General features: G+C 37.6%; 1 protein-coding gene across 6 annotated transcripts in view; it reads left to right on the forward strand.

Annotated features, from left to right (window-relative positions):
* Positions 1-19158, forward strand: part of trappc8 (trafficking protein particle complex subunit 8) — a 41865-nt gene extending 22707 nt beyond the window's left edge. For 5 of the 6 annotated variants that reach the window (XM_043220079.1, XM_043220081.1, XM_043220080.1 and 2 more), the window contains 14 exons: positions 605-771; positions 864-938; positions 1043-1136; positions 1247-1404; positions 2999-3432; positions 4744-4921; positions 5779-5875; positions 9064-9132; positions 9361-9410; positions 9556-9759; positions 10344-10445; positions 15397-15539; positions 17708-17797; positions 17882-19158. In XM_043220079.1, the coding sequence (XP_043076014.1) occupies positions 605-771; positions 864-938; positions 1043-1136; positions 1247-1404; positions 2999-3432; positions 4744-4921; positions 5779-5875; positions 9064-9132; positions 9361-9410; positions 9556-9759; positions 10344-10445; positions 15397-15539; positions 17708-17797; positions 17882-18116 (2096 nt within the window). In that variant the 3' untranslated portion in view covers positions 18117-19158. The remainder of the gene's footprint in view (positions 1-604; positions 772-863; positions 939-1042; positions 1137-1246; positions 1405-2998; positions 3433-4743; positions 4922-5778; positions 5876-9063; positions 9133-9360; positions 9411-9555; positions 9760-10343; positions 10446-15396; positions 15540-17707; positions 17798-17881) is intronic. The other variant, XM_043220082.1, reaches the window with a different exon arrangement.
* The last annotated feature ends 242 nt before the right edge of the window (positions 19159-19400 follow it).

A 19400-nucleotide genomic window follows, 5' to 3' on the forward strand; every position in this document is an offset into this window, starting at 1 on the left:
TGGAATAAATAATTAATAATAATTCATTTTAAGAAATGTATATCAAGAAATAAAACAATAGGCTACACCCCATAAACACAGTGAAGCCTAGGAAAAAAACCCACCTCTTTAACCTCTCAAAAAATGTGTTTTTAGGGTTTCATGACCTTTTAAATATTTTACATTTTTAATTTGTTTTTGGTTTTTTTAAATCAAATAAAAAGACTTATTGTTTGGCTAGATAAGACCTTTATTCTTCTGCTGGGATTGTGTAGAGCCCTTTAAAGCTGCATTGAAACTGCATTTTTGACCTTCAACCTTGAAGTCCACTGTATGGAGGAAAAAACACAAATGTTTAAACTAAAATTTATATAATTTCTTTTCGACTGAAGAAGGAAAGACACAAACATTTTAGATGACATATGGGTGAGTAAATTACAAGGAAATATTAATTCTGGAGTGAATTAACTCTTTAAAGATTGAGTAAGTCTTTTGTAGTTTTACTCTAGCAGCTCAACTGATACATCCTCAGCTTTGAGTCAGGTATTGTTTCTGTTTCCCATTGTTTTCTGTCATCTCGTTTGTCTATTAATTCATCGGCTTCTTTCTTGTTTTTGCGTCATAGAGCCCATCATTGTGGAGGTGGTTTTCCGTAACCCCCTGAAGGTTCCCTTGGCTCTGTCGGCTCTGTCTCTGCTGTGGAAGTTTACTCCGAAAGACTTCTCAGGCCCTCAGGGCAGCACAGCCGGAGAAACCGTCACCAACGAGAAAGAGGCAGCATCTTTGAAAGAAGTAAGGCTGTTCATTATCTCTGTTCATTCTGAGGCATCCACCTTTGAGTTTCTAATCAGATTGATTAACTTCTACATTCGAATCCATTCCAGACCACTGCGCTGAATGACATTATTGATACACAAATCATTTCAGAGTTCATGATAAGTCCAGAGGAGACCAAAGTGGTTCGTGCACCCTTTTCTCTTATCTTCTTCTAATTTGTCTTTCTCCCCGCTGCTTTACCTGAATTGGCTTTGTGTTCTTGTTTGTTCTGGTCTCTCTTTCTCAGGCGCGTTTGCAGTTGCTTCCTCATAAAACAGGAGAGTTGCATGTTCTCGGTGTGGTGTACAACCTGGGCACTGGAGAAGTGGACAACAGTGAAGGTGCGTCACTAACACTCATTCTTTGATGTTTAGTGGGCACTGACACCAACAGAGAAGCTATTTCTCCGGTGTAAGACTAGCAGTAGATGTGACTGATGTTTGCGCTGCAGGCTCTCTGACCGGGGATCTGATGTGTGTTCGTGGACAGCAGAATCTGGAGATCCAGGGACCCCGACTCAATGTGACCAAAGAAGAAAAGACTTCTGTCAGATATGGACCTGATCGCCGCCTGGACCCCATTATCACTCCTCCAATGCCTTTACTGGAGGTGTGTTTGAGTAAATCAATTGATTTTAAGCTTTAATACGCTACAGGACCTAAAAGCACTCTTCACAGTTAAATTGAGACCGTTTAATGATTTACAGTGATCGCATTTCAGTGTAAGAACCTAGTGATGTACTTGCTATATTTACTATATATTATTCACATTGGTTTTAGTGGGGATATGTGAAATTGTGCTATATATTGAATATTGCAGTGATTTTAAAAAATGTTTAAATAATTTATAAGCAAAAATCAAGTGGGAGCAAGTTCAGTTTACTTATTTTACATTTTTTTTTATATGTTCAAAATGTCTGTATTATTGGAAGGAATAGGAATATATGAAAACATTAATATTTCATGAAAATGTATAACACTTCTTCATCGCAACCGATTTGGAGAACTTCAGCTGATCCTCTGTAGCGAATGGGTGCCGTCAGAATTGGAGTCCAAACATCTGATGAAAACATCACAAATAAATAACAAGCAATCCACATCACTCCACTACATCAGTAAAACAACTTGTGAAGGCAAAATCAAATCCATCATTTTTTCAAACCATTACTTCTGGATAAAATGCTTCTATTGATTTAATATTGCTTTCTTTACTGATGAACTTGTCTCATCTGAATCAGGACCGAAATGTGCACAGATCAAGCGCCTCTTGCAAGCAGTAATAAATCTGTCCTAAACAAATATATCTCTGGATTTTGTTGTGCAAGGCCAACAGAGGATGATGTTTTTAATTTTTTTTTCTAAACTGGAGGAAGTGTTAATAAGGTTTATCGACTGGATTATTTTAGCCAGAAGCAACCGTTTAAAGTTAACTACTTAAATCTTAATGGGTTTATTTATTACAAACACACAGCGTTTCACTTCACACGTTGGTTTATTTGATGGACTGGGTTATTTGTGTATTATTGGGATGTTTTTCATCAGCAGTTTAGACTCTCATTCTTATGGCTCCCATTCATTGCAGAGGATCCGTTGGTGAGCAAAGACTGCTAAAGTTCTCCAAATCTGTTCAGATGAAGAAACAACCCATCTAATTCAACTTTTCAATAATTTATTTGACACAAATTATGTAGATTTGTGCACTAGTTGATGGCCCAAAACCAGGAGGCTTGTGAGTGTACCACTGACTGCCAAGAAATGCTAACAGTCAAGGTCTAGAAAAGTATGAAGAACATCATCAGACAGAAGCCTCCCGGTTTTCATCCAAAATACAGTCAATTATGTCCCGAAGAAGAACAAAGGTTTTACGTTTTTTGAAAGACATGAGGGGAAATGATTAATGACACAATCTTTAGTTTGGAGTGGAGTAACTATTTAAGTTTTTATTTCAATATTTTCTTTATAAAGATAGTGAACAAAGTCCTCAAGGACGTTTATCTTTGTCTTTGTCTGTGATTAAAGATATTGGCTGAGTGAAAGACTCAAGGCTTCAAGACTTTTTTTTTTTTTTTTTAGTTTTCTTTTATTTTAGCTCTAAGTCATTTTTCTTTCCGTTCCTGGCAGGGTTAAGTGGTGTTTCTTTACAAGAATAAGCTACATTTGTCGTTAGTCAAAAGTAGATAAACCATTTTTCCTTCTGCACGCAGGTGTTTTTCATTAACTTCCCCACTGGTTTATTGTGTGGTGAGATCCGGAAAGCGTGGGTGGAGTTTGTGAACGTGAGTGCGGTCCCTCTCAGTGGTCTTCGGGTGGCGTCCACACACCCAGAGTTCTTCACGTTCGGCAGTGCCGCCTCGGACCTCACCCCAGTGACCCCCACAGCATCAGAGCACTGTTCTGCGTACAAGACCATGGCCATGCCCCCTTCGGTGGCGAGCGTGTCGCTCGTGTCTCCAGCGGTGTTCGGGGTCACCAGCAGTGACCGGCCGGTGGTGGCAGAGATTCCTTTATCACGAGGTGTGCTGGGTCCTGGGGAGGCGTTGCAGATCCCGTTATGGCTCAGGGGGCCCGACCGAGAGGGTGTCCATGAAATCAACTTCCTCTTTTACTATGAGAGTACAGAGAAGACCGCAAAACTCAGGTAACTTGACTGTTTATGCTTTATTTAGACTGATAATAGGCAAAGTTTTTTTCTTAGGCCAGTGTAGCTTCTTTGGGTGTATATATTGCGAACATTTGGCTGGACATGCAATTTATTATTAATTCACTTATTTTCATTTTGCATTCTAGGAAATTAAACGCAACCAAGACTTCACATGATAGTAGTAGCAGCCTATAGTTTAAAGACAGAAACAACATTTTTAAATGTTAATTTTTAGACTTTAAATCATTAGACTTCCACAATATAAGCATATGTATAATTTTTATTTTAATTACCAGATAGTAATTTAATTACTGTCTGATTGTTAAATGGTACTAAAGGTATTTCTAAATATGTATTCTAAATATCTAATGGGAACTATAATACATTGATGATGATGATGATGATGATAATAATAATAATAATAATAATAATAATAATAATAATAATAATAATATATTAATAGTAAAGATGTTACTTTTGTTTAGTGTATGTGTAGTATAGTAATAATACTGTTATAAATATGGTATAAATAATTGTCGCTGTCAATAAAAACATTGCTGCTGTTATTACTAACAATAATAATATAGTTATAATATTAATACTAATAATAGCATTAGAGAATTGTGAATGTATGTGAATGTGTATTTTATATATATATATTAGTATGTATATGTATTTTTATATATATTAATAATTGTTGTAATAATCACATTTATATAATCATTACAAATGTATTTATTTAGATCATTTTTGGTCACTTAACAAGGAAAGGTCACTGTAATGTTAAAAGTACAATTAGTGATTGATAGTTATATAATTATTTATACAGTGTCTTCAATAAGTAAGCAACTCTACCAGTTAACACCGTTATTTCATGTTAAAAGCAATGTGGTGTAATGGTGGTGTTTTTTGGTTTTAGAGACCCACCAAATGGCACTTAACAGAATTTGAAAATATCAGTGTGAAATATTGGTTCTTGCGTCTCCTCGACTGTTCTAGACTATCTAATAAATAAATCTAATAAAGGCCAAATTTTACTTTACAGATACTTACACAGAGTGTTAAATAGCCTATATTTTAATTTCTTTTCACCGGCTACTGCTGATGCTGAGCAGTTGTGGTTTTTGCGCTGTTAAGTGGCCGATGATCAAACATAAGCGTATGCATTTTCATTTGGAAATGAATGGTCTGTCCTCTTTAAACGGTCTGCCACTTAAAGAGAACTAATTGGCCTTTAACGTCATTTAGAGTTTGAAAATGACCACATGACTTCCAGCGACTCATCTTGACTTTCTCTGATACCTTCAGTCACAGGGTCCTTCGACACACGGCTTTCATCTGCGCGAGCCGCTCTCTCAGCGTCAGAGCCACGGCCAGCCGCAGCAACACACTGCACGGCAGAGAGAGAGAGACAGAAGAGCGGCAGGAGGCAGAGGAGAAGAACGGCAGCATGCTCATCTTTGTGGACGTGGAGAACATTAACACAGTGAGCTCTTTCTCACACAGACTGCTCATAATTATTTCTCTTTTTTTCATCTTAATGCTTTCTCTTTTTGCACTTTGTAAAATGTCTGAACACCGTGGCAATAGAGAGGCACAGATGTGAAATTCGCTACTGTTGTATGCAAATAAATGATAAATAAAAAGCGTAATCATTAAACTTGCTGAAAGTGAATTTAGACAGTATTTCGATGTACAGTATGAACAATTTATATAGAGATTTGCTAAAGATTACATTTAGCAGTGTTATAAAATTATTATTAGTGTATTTTAAAGTTTAACTTCAAGTGAGCATTAAATTACAGAATGTGCATTTTAACATTTTAAATCGGTATGCACAATTAAATATGTAATACCTGCTGCTATTGATTAAAAAAAAAGTCTAATATTGGCCAATAACCTATTTTTATGCACACATATTAACTATTAACTGCCATTAGTAATTTTTTTGGGAGGGAAAAAAACGTTCTATATATTTTCCATATTTAGGTAACTAAATATGACATTATTGTGGGTTTATTTGAAGATTATTTTAAGTTCGTCTAAATTAGAAGTTATTTTAAGTAGCGTAACAAATATTAAAATTCATAGTTCTTGTAATGTGGTATGGCTGGTTAAATGAAACATTTCACAGAGACATCAGTCGTGGTTTTCAGTCATTTAAAGAGATGCCATTATAAAGATACTAAGAAGATACCCTCTTTATTGTTTCTACATTCTTTTGAAGCTTGAATGTGAAATTATTGCAGTGTAAAACTTTGATTAACGTTAGGTTGCATTATCGATTGAGAGCGCTATAAAAAAAAAATGACATTAATAATAACTCTTCTCTCTCTCTGTCAGAGTGAAGCAGGTGTTCGTGAGTTTCACATAGTTCAGGTGTCCAGCAGCAGTCGGCAGTGGAGGCTGCACAAGTGCATCAATCCTGTGGGAGATAAAGGTATGAATCTTCAGCACGCTTTGGCTCTTAGCAGACCCTTTCTTTCCTCTTGCAAGCCGCCCGAGGTTAAGTGTTTTGCTCCACACTGCTTGGTAGTCTGCGGATCGCTCCTTTTATTTGGTTCTGTGCCAGAGTTTTTTTCTTCCATCCAACACAAAGCGAGATGCATAGCAAAATATCTACTATTGATAAAGGTGGTCCTTCGTAAATGATTTCCGTTCTGTTCTCTCGGCTCATCTTGCGCTCAGACTAAAACCAATATCTTGATTCTTCCTCTGCTCTTGTCAAGCGTTTCTTCTCAAATAGTTTTCTACCATTTTGATAGAGAACCGCTTTCTTGAAATATACAGGCAGCTATGTATTTGCCTGACTTAAAATAAAAACATTTATACTGTTTAAAAAAACAAAACAAAAAGTGTAGTGTAATGTACTTCAAAATTATCTCGTCAGTATTTATGTTGACAACATTTAATTTTGTTGTTGATTTTTGGTTGACAGTGTAATGTTGACATTATTTTCTCAAAAAAATAAAAATAATAATAATTATTATTATTGTATGAATTTTCTGTTTATTCAATTAAAGCTGCCAATCCCACAAAATAATTCAACCCAATTTTAGAGAATCAACTAAAGTAGAAACATTTGTAAATACTTGCTAGCGCTGTGCTTAAAGCCTTTATGTGTAATGTATTATAAAGATATGAATGATGTAGGTTGTAATGCATTATAATATGTGATGGTTTGTTTGTCATGTATTTTAATGCATTATACTTTCTAAAGGGGTAAAAACAAAGAGGTTTTAAAATGTTATATGGTTACAATTATTCATGAGATCATGCAAAGCATTATAAATTGCATGCATAATGCATCTCAAATACTTGTATAATGTTATTATATAAAAAGGCTTTGTGAAGTATCATGAAATGTTTCTATAATATTGTAGATGCATGTTTACCTACAGCCCAAATTTCTCATGCAATTAATAAACAATATATATCAATATTTTAATGTTGTAGTTCTTATAATATCATGCTTAGTGTTTCTTTTTAATGCATTATAAATGGCTTTGGTAACACTTTATTTTACGATTACACCTATTAGCATGCATACTACAATATAATGACACATATTAATGCCTTATTCTACATGACCTTATTCTATTTACATTACTAACTATCAATAAGCAGCAAATTAAGAATTTAATGAGAGAAAAGGTAGTTAATGGCGTTACCTATATTCTGAAGTGTTACTGTGGCTTTTGATGTAAACCGATTTTATATAGAAAGGGAAAGCTGCACAGACTAGCCGGTTTTTAAAATATTTAAGTTTTCCCATCTGTAGCTGCTTTTGAAACTTTTTTTCGAGATGCCGTGTAAAAAGCGCCCTGCCTACATGAATCCATATGCACCTCCAGCGCTGAGGAAGTTGATTGCACGTCAGCAGGCCAAACAGAGCGTCAGAAGCAGCTGGGAGCGGGTACAGACTCACAGGGATACGTTCCATGACCCGCAGCCTTGAAACGGCCCGTTGAAAGTGGGTCGCGTTGCGTTTGCGTTGAGTCACCCGTGCGACTGATACCCCGTACTCGCCCTGCAGAGAGTGATGCGGAGAGAATGCTGAGACGAAATTGGGTCGCTTGGAAATAGTGCTGAGTGTGTGAAGCACGCGGACTTGCGCATTTTAGAGGCGTACTAAATTGAAAATTGGATCCCGCGCGCGCGTTCATCCTGTACTGTCAGCTGGGGTTAGGCGGATACGTTTAACGTTTGGAAAATGCGTGAACAAGAATGTGGGGCTTTATAAAAAAAATGCATATTTAACACTTCTGAGGCTAAATCAGTGTTTGCTTAAGCGTGTAAAATCAATCTCTGTGTTTCGCAGAGCAGCCCGGCGGCTCGTGCTGTTTGGTAGCATTTATGCCCGCATCAGTTAATAATGTAAATGGTTTAAATATGAGTCCTTTAAATACGAATTTTAATTAATTTATTGGTCTGAGGGAACGGAGTGCCTTTAATCTGAGGAGATGATGGGTCATGGACCTACAGTTACAAACAAATGAAATGCTGCCTTGCCGTCAGTCGTCAAATGCTTTTCATTTTGAACGAAAAATTAAATGTTTCTACTAAACATTAGTATCTTATGCTCGAGACGTGAAAAGACGCAGAAGTTTCAAGTGCCATTGAAAGCTCTTTAGAAAGAGAGTTGGTCACAATGGCTTTATACTCCTGTTTGTTTCTCACATTTAAAGTAACAGTTCCCTCAAAAATGAAAATTCTGTCATCATTTATTCACTTTCATGATGTTCCAAAACCATAAGAACATAATTATTTATTTTAGAAACACAAGCAACAGCATTTTCCAGTAAATTTCTGGCCCTTCTTTTAAAAAAGTCAGTTCTACCAAACCTTTAATGCGTCAAAAAGTTCGTAAAGAGAGTATGAAAGTAATCCGTGTGAATAGACCGCTGAACCCAGATCTTTTCAAGAGCACATAAAATATCATAAATAGAAGCTTGCTTGTGTGATACTAGAGGACGATTGATTTTGTTAAAATATTAAAATGATCTTTATTTAAGTTCTGAATATGAACAAAAGTCTGGTATTGGGTTTGGAGCGACATGACTGCGTGAGAAAATGACGATAGAATATTCTTTTTGTGTGTGTGCGCGCACGTCTTCACCCTATCGATGTTTCAGGTCCAAATGACTTTCTTTCGTAGAGCGCAAAAAAACTCTTCTGAATTCATATCACAGAAAATATTGAGATGTTATTTTTTGTCAATATCGAACACTCCTACCAGCTAGTGGCATCGAACTCGGTGCAAATGAGGTTTGACCGCTGTGGCTGTAAAAGATTCCTGGTGGCTGTGAATAATTTGGTCTGTTGTGCACACAAAACTATCATGTGACGCGTTAAAGTACGCGCAGTTATGACCCGAGTTCACAGAAAGGTATGTTCAAAAATGCTGAGGCTAATTAAAACTAAAGCTTTGAAGCAATAATCAAGAAACCCGTAAAACGGCTTGTGAAATATGGAGCAAGGATAGAAAAATGCGCTTTAAAATTCAGAATTTGCTTTGAAGAGTTAATTAACTGACCTTGACATCTGAACTGTTTCTGTGTGTTTGAGTCTCTGGTGATGAAGATTTTCTGATGAACGTCATCGTCTGTCTTGTTTTTGCGTTTGCAGACTCTAAGCTGGCCAGCAGGGAGAGAGGAAAGCTGTGCTTCAAAGCCACCAGATGCAGAACAGAGGAAGGTGGGGTGTCCAGTTTGCTCGCACATACACAAACCCTCATGTATTTCTACGCTACATGTGCACCATTGCAAAAACACTGTCTGGATGGACCAAGATGTATTTCAGATAGTGTACAATTTTATCAATAAATAGAATAAACATCTGCTCACGGCCATTGAAAATGCAGCATATTGTGGTTAACTTATTGATGTATAAACATATAATTTTTTTTTCCCCTTAATACCTCAGCGACCTCAGAAAAATACACCTTTGCCGACCTCAACCTTGGCAATGAACAAGTAAGAATGTCCTTTTGTACTTGCCACTAGTTCGGATCTGTACTGAGAATTAATCGTCACTATCGACCTCATTCATCTTCTCAACAGTCCTCATTGTGTTCCACTCTCTGTTGTTGTTGTTTTTTTTTTCTCTTTTTTTCATTAGATTGTCAGCTCTACCACTCCATGTGCTGATTTCTTCTTCCGAAGGGGTCTGCCCTCTGAACCCAGGAGAGGTGGCGTTTCCACAGGCGGTTCTGGTCAAATGCGGAGACAGAGCCTCACGCCACAGACCGGGGCTGATGATGGTGTGACAAATATTGTCAAAAAATGCAGTGAAGTAGAGCTTGATATCATCGTCCTCTGGAAGGTACCCTGATGAAATGTTTCAACATTTGTTGCGATTCAAGTAGATTGAATATTCAATGATATTTTATCATTTTCTACAAAACATGTATGTATATGTGTATATGTATATATGTATATATACACACATATTCACATGCATATATACATATGTATATGTGTATATGTATATGTATGTGTGTATATATATATATATATATATATATATATATATGTATATGTATGTGTGTATATATATGTATATGTATGTGTGTATATATGTATATATGCATGTGTGTATATATATGTATATATGTGTATATGTATTTATATGTATATGTATATGTATGTATATATACTTGTCGTTAAGACTACTAAAGTTAGCACGTTAACCTGTTATTAGCCATATTAAATCATCAATTTAGAATTTACCAGACAGCACAATAACACATTTACCAGAGCTGATCAAATTAATGTTTAATTTCTTTTGTTTAGTAAGAGAGTAATAATTAGAGCACCTCATTAAAGTTATGTTGTATGCGTGGCAATACCGATGCTTTAAGATCTGATGACAAATACCATTGTACTAATCATATGTGTCGTTTTCAGGCGTATGTTGTGGAGGATAACAAACAGCTGATTTTAGAAGGGCAGCTTCACGTTGCGCTGCAAACCATCGGCAAAGAGGCCTGCTCGCTCTCGCAAAAAGAGGTACAGAGCACACACGCTATCTCAGAGTCTCTCTCTTGCTGTTCAGCTCTTTTCGTGCGGTGCTTTACAAATGTGCATAAATGCAGAGTCTGACTATAAAGAATAAAAAGAAACCCTTGCTTTAGTGCAAGACGCCACTGTGTCTTTTCAATGAGGCTTGGTAAGTGTATACTTGAGCAAATGGGCAAATAATATTTTGTGGGTGTGTTTTGAAGTGTCAGTTATTGATACACCGAGATGTCTTCATCTTAATACACTCAGGTTAAGCGCTCAGTTGACTGAACACAAAGAGGTAGCTTTTTTTTCTTTTTTTAAGCTTTCTTTTGCCTGTAGCTTTCAGCGCGTCAGTAAAAGACCCCTCGCGGCAAAGAAGCTGATCTCGAATAACAATGCCTCTGAGCACAAGCTTTAACCTTAATATGCAAATGGAGTTTAATTTTTGGCCTGTTATTTTAGTATCTGTCTTGTCATCGAACACAGCAAGAAAAATGTGTTACTCAACCCGCAGCAGTCAAACACGCTTGATAGCGTGGAAATTAATTTTAGTGAATTAATTCATCACCGACTGCCCGTGGTAGACGGTTAACTCAAGCATTGATAATACACTTGAGCACTGAACTGAAACTCCAAGGTGCCCACTTTTTAGTTTTTTTGTTTTTTTGTAAGCATTCTTTTCTGAGTAAGCCAGAGATCAGACCAACACATCGAAACACATCGAGGTCAAAATGAATTTAATTCAGGTCTGTGTTTATCTCTCACTATAGCTCAGGTAATGGACATCTGTTGACACTCTCACTGCAAGTCGCTTTTTGCGTGTGTCAGAGCCTTGATGCTTTTGCGGGGCATGGCTGGTTATAAAGGCACTTTGAAGAAAGTAAGAAAAGAAACGATTCGGTCTCCTGACCTTGATATGCGGGGAAAGGTATAGGTGTCCTCTGACTTTTTTTATTAGGAAAGGTGAAGGTTGGAAGGAAGGATTTTTTGGTGCTCACTGCTCAAGGATGAATAAAATGGAGGAGATGGACCTTGAAGCTCATCATTGTGTGTGATTTTATTGGAGACCTGGGTACTTCTTGTAGAGGAAAAAGTGTAGTACACTACACTGACGTAAACACTGAAAGGACCTTTTTTTTTTTTTTTTTAATCTTTTCTCACCAAGGATTTATTTTGCTGTAGGTCCCATGCTCCTGTATAAGACTAATATCTAGGGCTGTGAAAAAAAAATCACATTTTTATTTTATTCTTACAATTATACTTATAAAAGTATATATAATATAAAATATATTATATAATTTTGGTGTGCATTTTGCTCACCCCCATGCAACCCTAGGTGTCTGCTTCAGAGGACGTGTTATAACACCCCGAAGGTGCATATGTTAGTTTCACGACAAATATATCCGACTTACGGAGCTTCAAAATAATGGCCGCCATCCACGAGCATTACTAAGCTTGGCAGGACACATTTAAAAAAAAAAAAAAAAAAAAAAAAGACTGTTCGTCTGAAAGAAAAAGTCATACACTGAACTATTCCTTTAACATCAATCTGCATATAAATATAAAAAGAAGATATTTAATTTTATTTTGTGTTTGGCTGTTAAAATTACAATAATTTGTTGTTTATAAACTGGGTAAATTAAAAATACAGTGGTTAAATATAAACCTTTTTTTCTTCTGCTCTTTGTTTAAAAGGTTCTACTTATTTTTTTCCAATAATTACCATTACTGACCGAGCAGCATTATATCGTGATAATTCTATAGCCATGTTTCCCAGCCCTAGGATTGCTTTTGCAATCTCTTCAAAGTATCAAAGTTTTATTGGAAAGAACATCAAATGGAAGGATGGAATCTCTCAGGTTTCATTTGTGTTTTGAAGATAAACAAAGGTCTTTAAGGTTTGGAGTGACTTGAGGGTGAGTAATTAATTCTGTAATTATGACTTTGTTTTCTTTTTTGGATGAACTATCCCTTTAATATGTTTATGGTCCTTGCAAAAACGTGACTTTCGATAAATTGAACATTCGGTGGGTTTTAACACCTTGTTGGGGGTCTCAGAGCAGTTCACTGGAATATGAGAGTCCTACAAACAAACTCAGACCTTGAGACACCTCATCACAGATGGACTTTTTTGGCCATTACATCTTATCTTTTTTTAGCGTCTGGCACCTCGCACTTTGTGTTTATCCTTTTCTGATTCTCACTGCAGGTTCAGTTTGCTTTTGTGAGGCGTCTGGCCTTGAATAAGAGCTAAATACATACAATGCTGGCTCTCGCTCAAGTCTTCCTCTAATAATTCGACTTTCTATTTTCTCCATCTGAGACGGAGTGCAAGAGCAATGTGACTTTGAGAGCATTATAAGTGAGCCCTGCTCTTTATGAAGATGGATGCATCCTACGGCGCTTTAAATGGTCGGAGAGCCAGACAGCAGAGACTCCGACCTTCATGAGTGTCTGTGTTTGGATCTGGATGTCACCTTTCTAAACTAGAGGTTCCTCTGTTTGAATACACCGATTAAAATTCAGATGTTTAATGTGTTTACTGCGCAGAAAATCTTGTTGTGGGACTGTAATGGTGCAAATAAGCAGCAGAAAAAGCAAGGCTGTGCGGGAGTGTGTATGTGTGTGTTTCACAAGTATTTAATATATGGTATTAGCAAGGTGAAGGAATCTGAGCGTTCTGTGTGTTTTTAAAAAAAAAGTGACAGCTCTCTGCTTATTAACACCTATACATCAAGAATTGCGTTTATGTCAGAGTAGTAGATGCCAAGTATCATAAAATAAAAAAGTGTGTTAAAATAGCCATTCTTTTAGAAAGTACTGTTCTGTGAAAATATATTATGCAGTAGTGCAAAAATACTAATTATCAGAAATGTTCAGTAACATTAAGCAGTAAGCATATTAGAATAATTTCTGAAGACTCTGCAGTCTTAGTGGCTGATATACAGCTTTATCATCACTGGAATTTAAAATTTAAAAAAAAATAAAATATGCTAAAATTATATTTATATTATAAATGATTGCGGTTTTGCTGTGTTTTTGATCAAATAAATGCAGCTTTGGTGAGCGTAAGAGACATCCTTCGAAACATTTTTTACCTCAGCTTGAAACTTTTGAACTTTCTAATATTACTCAAATTAGAGACACTAAATATGAATTCCCATGTACACTATATTGCCAAAAGTATTCGCTCACCCATCCAAATAATCAGAATCAGGTGTTCCAATTGCTTCCGTGGCCACAGGTGTATAAACCAAAATAATGCACCTAGGCATGCAGGCTGTTTTTACAAACACTTGTGAAAGAATGGGCAGCTCTCAGGAGCTCAGTGAATTCCAGTGTGGAACTGTGATAGGATGCCACCTGTGCAACAAATCCAGTCATGATATTTCCTCGCTCCTAAAAATTCCACAGTCAATTGTTAGCTGAATTATAAGAACATGAAAGCATTTGGGAATGTCAGCAACTCAGCCATGAAGTGGTAGGCCACGTAAACTGATGGAGCGGGGTCAGCGGATGGTGAGGCGCATAGGGCAAAGTGGTCACCAACTTTCTGCAGAGTCAATCGCTACAGACCTCTAAACTTCATATGGCCTTCAGATTAGCTCAAGAACAGAGCGCAGAGAGCTTCATGGAATGGGTTTCCATGTCCAAGCAGCTGCATCCAAGCCATACATCACCAAACGCAATGCAAAGCGTCAGATGCAGTGATGTAAAGCACGCCGCCACTGGACTCTAGAGCAGTGGATATGCATTCTCTCAGGTGACAAATCACCCTTCACCATCTGGCAGTCTGATGGACTAGTCTGGGTTCGGTGGTTGCCAGGAGAACAGTACTTGTCTACTAGTCTGACTGCATTGTGCCAAGTGTAAAGTTTGGTGGAGAGGAGATTATGGTGTGGGATGGTTCTTCGGGAGCTGGGCTTGGCCCCTTAGGTCCAGTGAAAGGAACTCTAAATGCTTCAGCATACAAAGACATTTTGGAAAATTCCATGCTTCAACTTTGTGGGAACAATTTGGAGCTGGTAACATCCTCTGTCATCCATGTCTTTATGGACCTTGCTTTGTGCACTGGTGCACACTCATATTGGAAGAGTCTGGTGTGGATGAACATGGTCTGTTTTCAACCCGATAGAACATATTTGGGATGAATTAGAGCAGAGACAGAGAGCCAGGCTTTCTCGTCCAACATCAGTGTGTGACCTCAAAAATGCGCTTCTGGAAGAATGGTCGAAAATTGACTAAACAAATGACTAAACCTTGTGGACAGCCTTCCCAAAGGATTAAAGCTGTTAGAGTTGCAAAGGGTTGCAACTCTATAGATTAGGAATTGGATGTCACTTAAGTTCATATGTGAGTCAAGGCAGGTGACTGAATACTTTTGACAATATAGTGTATCTCTCAACCAATCATGCTGAGTTTGAATATATGGAAGGGCAAATGTAATTTGAGAGTTCATCAAAAACTTCAATTCATTTAAAAATGTTATTTTATTGGAAGTTTTTCAAACAATTTTTTAGTTTTCCCCAGTTACAGTAGATTTCATCTTGGTCCTTCTCCGTTTCAGCTCCTCATTCATTTACTTATTAATTTGCTCTCTAATCCATTCATATTTTCCTCCTTTTCCCTCCTGCTGTTGGGCGCGATTGCATCCAGTCTGAAATCTCTCTCTGCACGCCGTTGCATAGCAACACTCATTCATGGCAGAGGAAGTCCCTCACGTGAGGCAGTGGCGTCACACATGTTGATCTCAGTGTCTTTTTTTAGAAACCTTCACGTGAGCTTGTGCTACTCTCTCTTTTGCGTTCATCCTGTCTCATCCACCCCGTTCCCCTCACTCAGCGACGCACGCACTTTAAACCGAATAAAAAGCTTTCGTTAACAAAGCAATTTCCTCTGCTGGAGCAATTCCCTTAAGCTTTCAGAATGAATCAAACTTGTGCTTTATGTCAATTAGGAAACTCAGGAAATGGTGCTTCTGAAGTTCAAGCCTGACGTTCCTCCCCCTGTAAGCAAGCCCTCGCTGGAACAGCTTTCCCACCTCATAAAGACCTGTCTCCACTACCCAGAGTCTTATGATCATCCCTTCCCACAAAAGAGGTAAAGTGCACACAAACACTCACTTTTGAAGAGACCTGAATCGGTTAGCTGAAATCCACTGACTGTTTCAGAGGTGATAAGGCTCGCTCAGACGCACACTAATGTTCTCACGCCCACAGGAGCGCTTGTCTGGCCTAGTTCTGCAGTGATGCGCGGAAAGTAGGTGTGTCCACTTAAAAGATGGTGATAAACTGGACCGCACTCCGAGCTCCTAGTCATTACTCATAGCCTAGGCTTTGTGAGAATGAGCTCTCAAAAATCTCAAAATGCCAGTCCTCTGTCTGGCTAAAAAACTTAATGGAGATGAATTACTGTTCAAAGAGCACCCTTTAAAGATGACTTTAAATGGAAATTCTCAATTTCCGAAATTCATCCTTTTGGTCTTATACAGTAGTAAACAACTCATCCATGCGTTAAATGTTTTGACCTAGTAGTGCTTAATCCAAACAAGGGTGATGTATGTCAGATTTCTCCAATCAATTAGTCTGCATTTTGTCTGCCTCTCAAGCAAATCTCAAGCAAATACGTTCAAGTCTCTTCTCGCGTTTGTACATTTTACCTGGATTTACCTTATGCCTCACTTTCTTCAGTAGAATTTAAATTAAGGTTTTTGAGGAAAGAGTTTTTATTTCCAGGAGTTTTCTCTATATAGTGGACTTCAATGGGACTCAATGGGTTGAATGTTCAAATTAGTTTCAGTACAGCTTCAAAGGGCTCTCCACGACCCCAGCTGAGGAATAAGGGCCTCATCTGGCCAAAAATTCATTTTCTTTCCAAAAAAATTAAAAAATACACACACATTGCATACACTAATTAATACACTTAACCACAAATGCTCATCTTGCGCTAGCTTTGCAATGCACTTTCTCAACTTTACACTTTATATGTTCACATTAAAAAGGTCTCACGCACCAACCTGAAAGTCGATTTTGACATTTGAGGAGAACATCAGTCATATGTGATTTCATAATGCGTTATGTCACATTGTAAAACTAGTGCAAGATGTGCATTTGTGGTGAAAAAAATTTACATTTTTATTAAAAAAAATTTGAATAATGTGACTAGGAATACTTCTTAATTTGACTTGTGTTCACTTTGACTTTAGCTGGATAAAAGTAATTAAAAATCAGTTTACATGGTAGATTCTTAAGCCGTGGAGCATTCCTACTCACTTTATGGACGTGCATTATTACAGTATTTATTGATCTTTGTTACTTTTAGTTAATAGAAATACAATCGTTCATTGTTCGTTCACGTTGGTTTACAGTGCATTAACTAATGTTAATAAACACAACTTGTGATTTTAATAATGCATTAGTAAATGCTCAAGTATTGTTCATTCTTAGTTTATTTTAACTAATGTACTTTATTGTGAAGTGTTACCATTTAAGTTTAATAATGAAAAAAAGTTAATAAATACTTATGTCTTAAATTGCAGTGCAACCGAAGTAGAGACTTCTTTTTCTTTGATATTGGAAAAAGTAAGGAGGGATTTGGCTGATTAAACTAATGATTAAACTATGTTTACTGAATTCTGCCAAACATCACCAGAAGTTATTTTTACCAGAAAAAAAAATTTAAATGTTACACACGAGTTATGCAAAATGAGATGTTCAACATGCATTTAGAAAATAGGCCTAATTTTAATGGCAACTTTATTTTTAATTTTAGGATAGTACAGTGTAGTCTAACTCATCTCGCCGTGCGACAGCACTGCCGTACAGAACCTACATTTGCCAGGAAATTGAACCAAACATCTCGTAGCATGATGAGATGAATGTTCCAGAGTCCGGGTTAGTCCATCCATATTTGTGCTTCAGGACAAATGACTTAAAGTTTGCTGCACACCAGTATGGGATTAACAGAAGTTATGAGACCCATTGATCAAAGTAATATCCAGATAAAAGTCAAGAGCGCTGTATTTTACATCACAAAATTGAATAATCAATTTTGTCTGGCTTGAAAACTTGGCCGCATGTTTGAGTTCTGATACGAGGTCACAAGGAGATGCGAGTACTGATGTTTTCTATTGCATATTTCAACTAAAGAATTGCTTATTTCAACTCAGGTTTGCTTTTGTGGATCTTACACAATGCAGTGCCATTTCAAGAATTACCTACGGCAGAACATTTGATGTTCCTGACATTTATTTTCATTCTCTTTTCTAGTTTATGTATGGTTCCAGTCACCCTGACGTTGTCCAATTGTTCCTTGGCTCAGGTAGACGTCATTGTTGACCTGCGGCATAAAACAACAAGGTACAGCTCCGTTTTCCCCCGATCTTTTAAATATGGAGATTAAACTTACAAGCCGTCTCACACTCCCGTTGTCTATCTTCGCAGCCCCGAGTCATTGGAAGTGCACGGTTCTTTCAGCTGGCTGGGCCAGACCCAATACAAGTTGCAGCTCCAGGCTCAAGAGGTGCACCGGCTTTCCTTGAAAGCTTGTTTCTTCCAGGCTGGAGTTTATAATTTGGGCACACCCCGCGTCTTCGCCAAGTTGGCACAGACCAGCGCTATGTGCGAGACCAGCCAGCAGAGCGCCATGCCTGCCCTCATCATCATCAACAGCATTTGAGCAACTCCGCACCGACCTCTCTTCAGAGTTCTCGGCCCACCTAAATAAATGAAATGGACCGGACCCCACGATTTTTCTACTCGTTGCTAAAACAAAACCTAATTGAGAGAGAGAGAAGTAATTAAAAAGACTTGAACACACGTTTCAACTTAACACTGCATCTGATGTGCTTGTACGGTCTGCAGCGGTGAGCTAAACACGAACAGACTTTAGATGTTTTGTCTTAAATGCACCTGAAGCGTGACTGGGTCTGTTTTTTTTTTGTTTTTTCTTTTTTCCCCCATGTTAATTTATCTCTCATGTCAGCCATGTATCTTTTGAAGCTTTTTTTTTTGTTTCTTTCGTTTTATGAAATCTTTTTGTTTTTAGAACTCATTTTCCTCAAGATCCCAAACATGTGGTAATGTAAATGGCTATGCATCTCCGCCTCATACTGCCCTGCCGGCTAGCTCACGGTTGTCCACTGTGCTCTGTTGCCACAGTAACACACACACACACACACACACACACAAAAAACCCACAATACTGTAACCCGATGAGCTGCGGTTGATATCATTGCAGCTGTTGAAAGGACAAAATATTCTGCCTTATTCAGTCAGGCTGCAAATGCGGTGTGAAGTGGAACTTAATATGGCCTAATGAGAAGCCAGCGGAGTCGGTGAAGTCCGACGAGGAGCCTTCTTAATGTTCGTGACCTAGTGAGGAAATGGCAGAATCCACGTTGCCCAGTCAAACGGCGTAGACTTTTAAGGACCCGTCAGGACCCCAAGAGGGGTAGAAGTCAGTCTGAGGGTATATTTTTGTTTGTGCATCTTTTGTGTGGATGGGATGTGCTGTTTTCTCTAAAAAAAAATGTTTAATTTTCTACAAACCGATCATGTTCTCCCACCACCCCAGCTCTCATTCTGTCATCTCCACTACTACGATCAAACTGTTATTTAAATGTATCTACACGACTGCTTTTCTGGAAAAAAAAAAAATGATGTATTATATTTATAACAAATTACTGTACATAGAATAAAATGTAACCAATAACCAAGAAGCCGGCTGCCTGTTGCCTTCTTAGGTGCTCGGTTTATTTTAGAAATCTAATTTGCTGTATTGATTGGTCAAGTAGCATCTACCAATCACAACACGCAATTCTGTTCTTTAATACGCAGTCCCTGGGAAGCATGTAATTGAACGTGCTGTGGTAAATGATGGATGCGAAGCTTGTTTTTAATAATAGTAATTTTCTTTCTTGTGACTGGCTGCTTGCTTGCTTAAATATTTAACAAGTGTAGC

The sequence above is a fragment of the Puntigrus tetrazona genome, chromosome 20, assembly GCF_018831695.1.
Source record: "Puntigrus tetrazona isolate hp1 chromosome 20, ASM1883169v1, whole genome shotgun sequence".
NCBI lineage: Eukaryota > Metazoa > Chordata > Actinopteri > Cypriniformes > Cyprinidae > Puntigrus > Puntigrus tetrazona.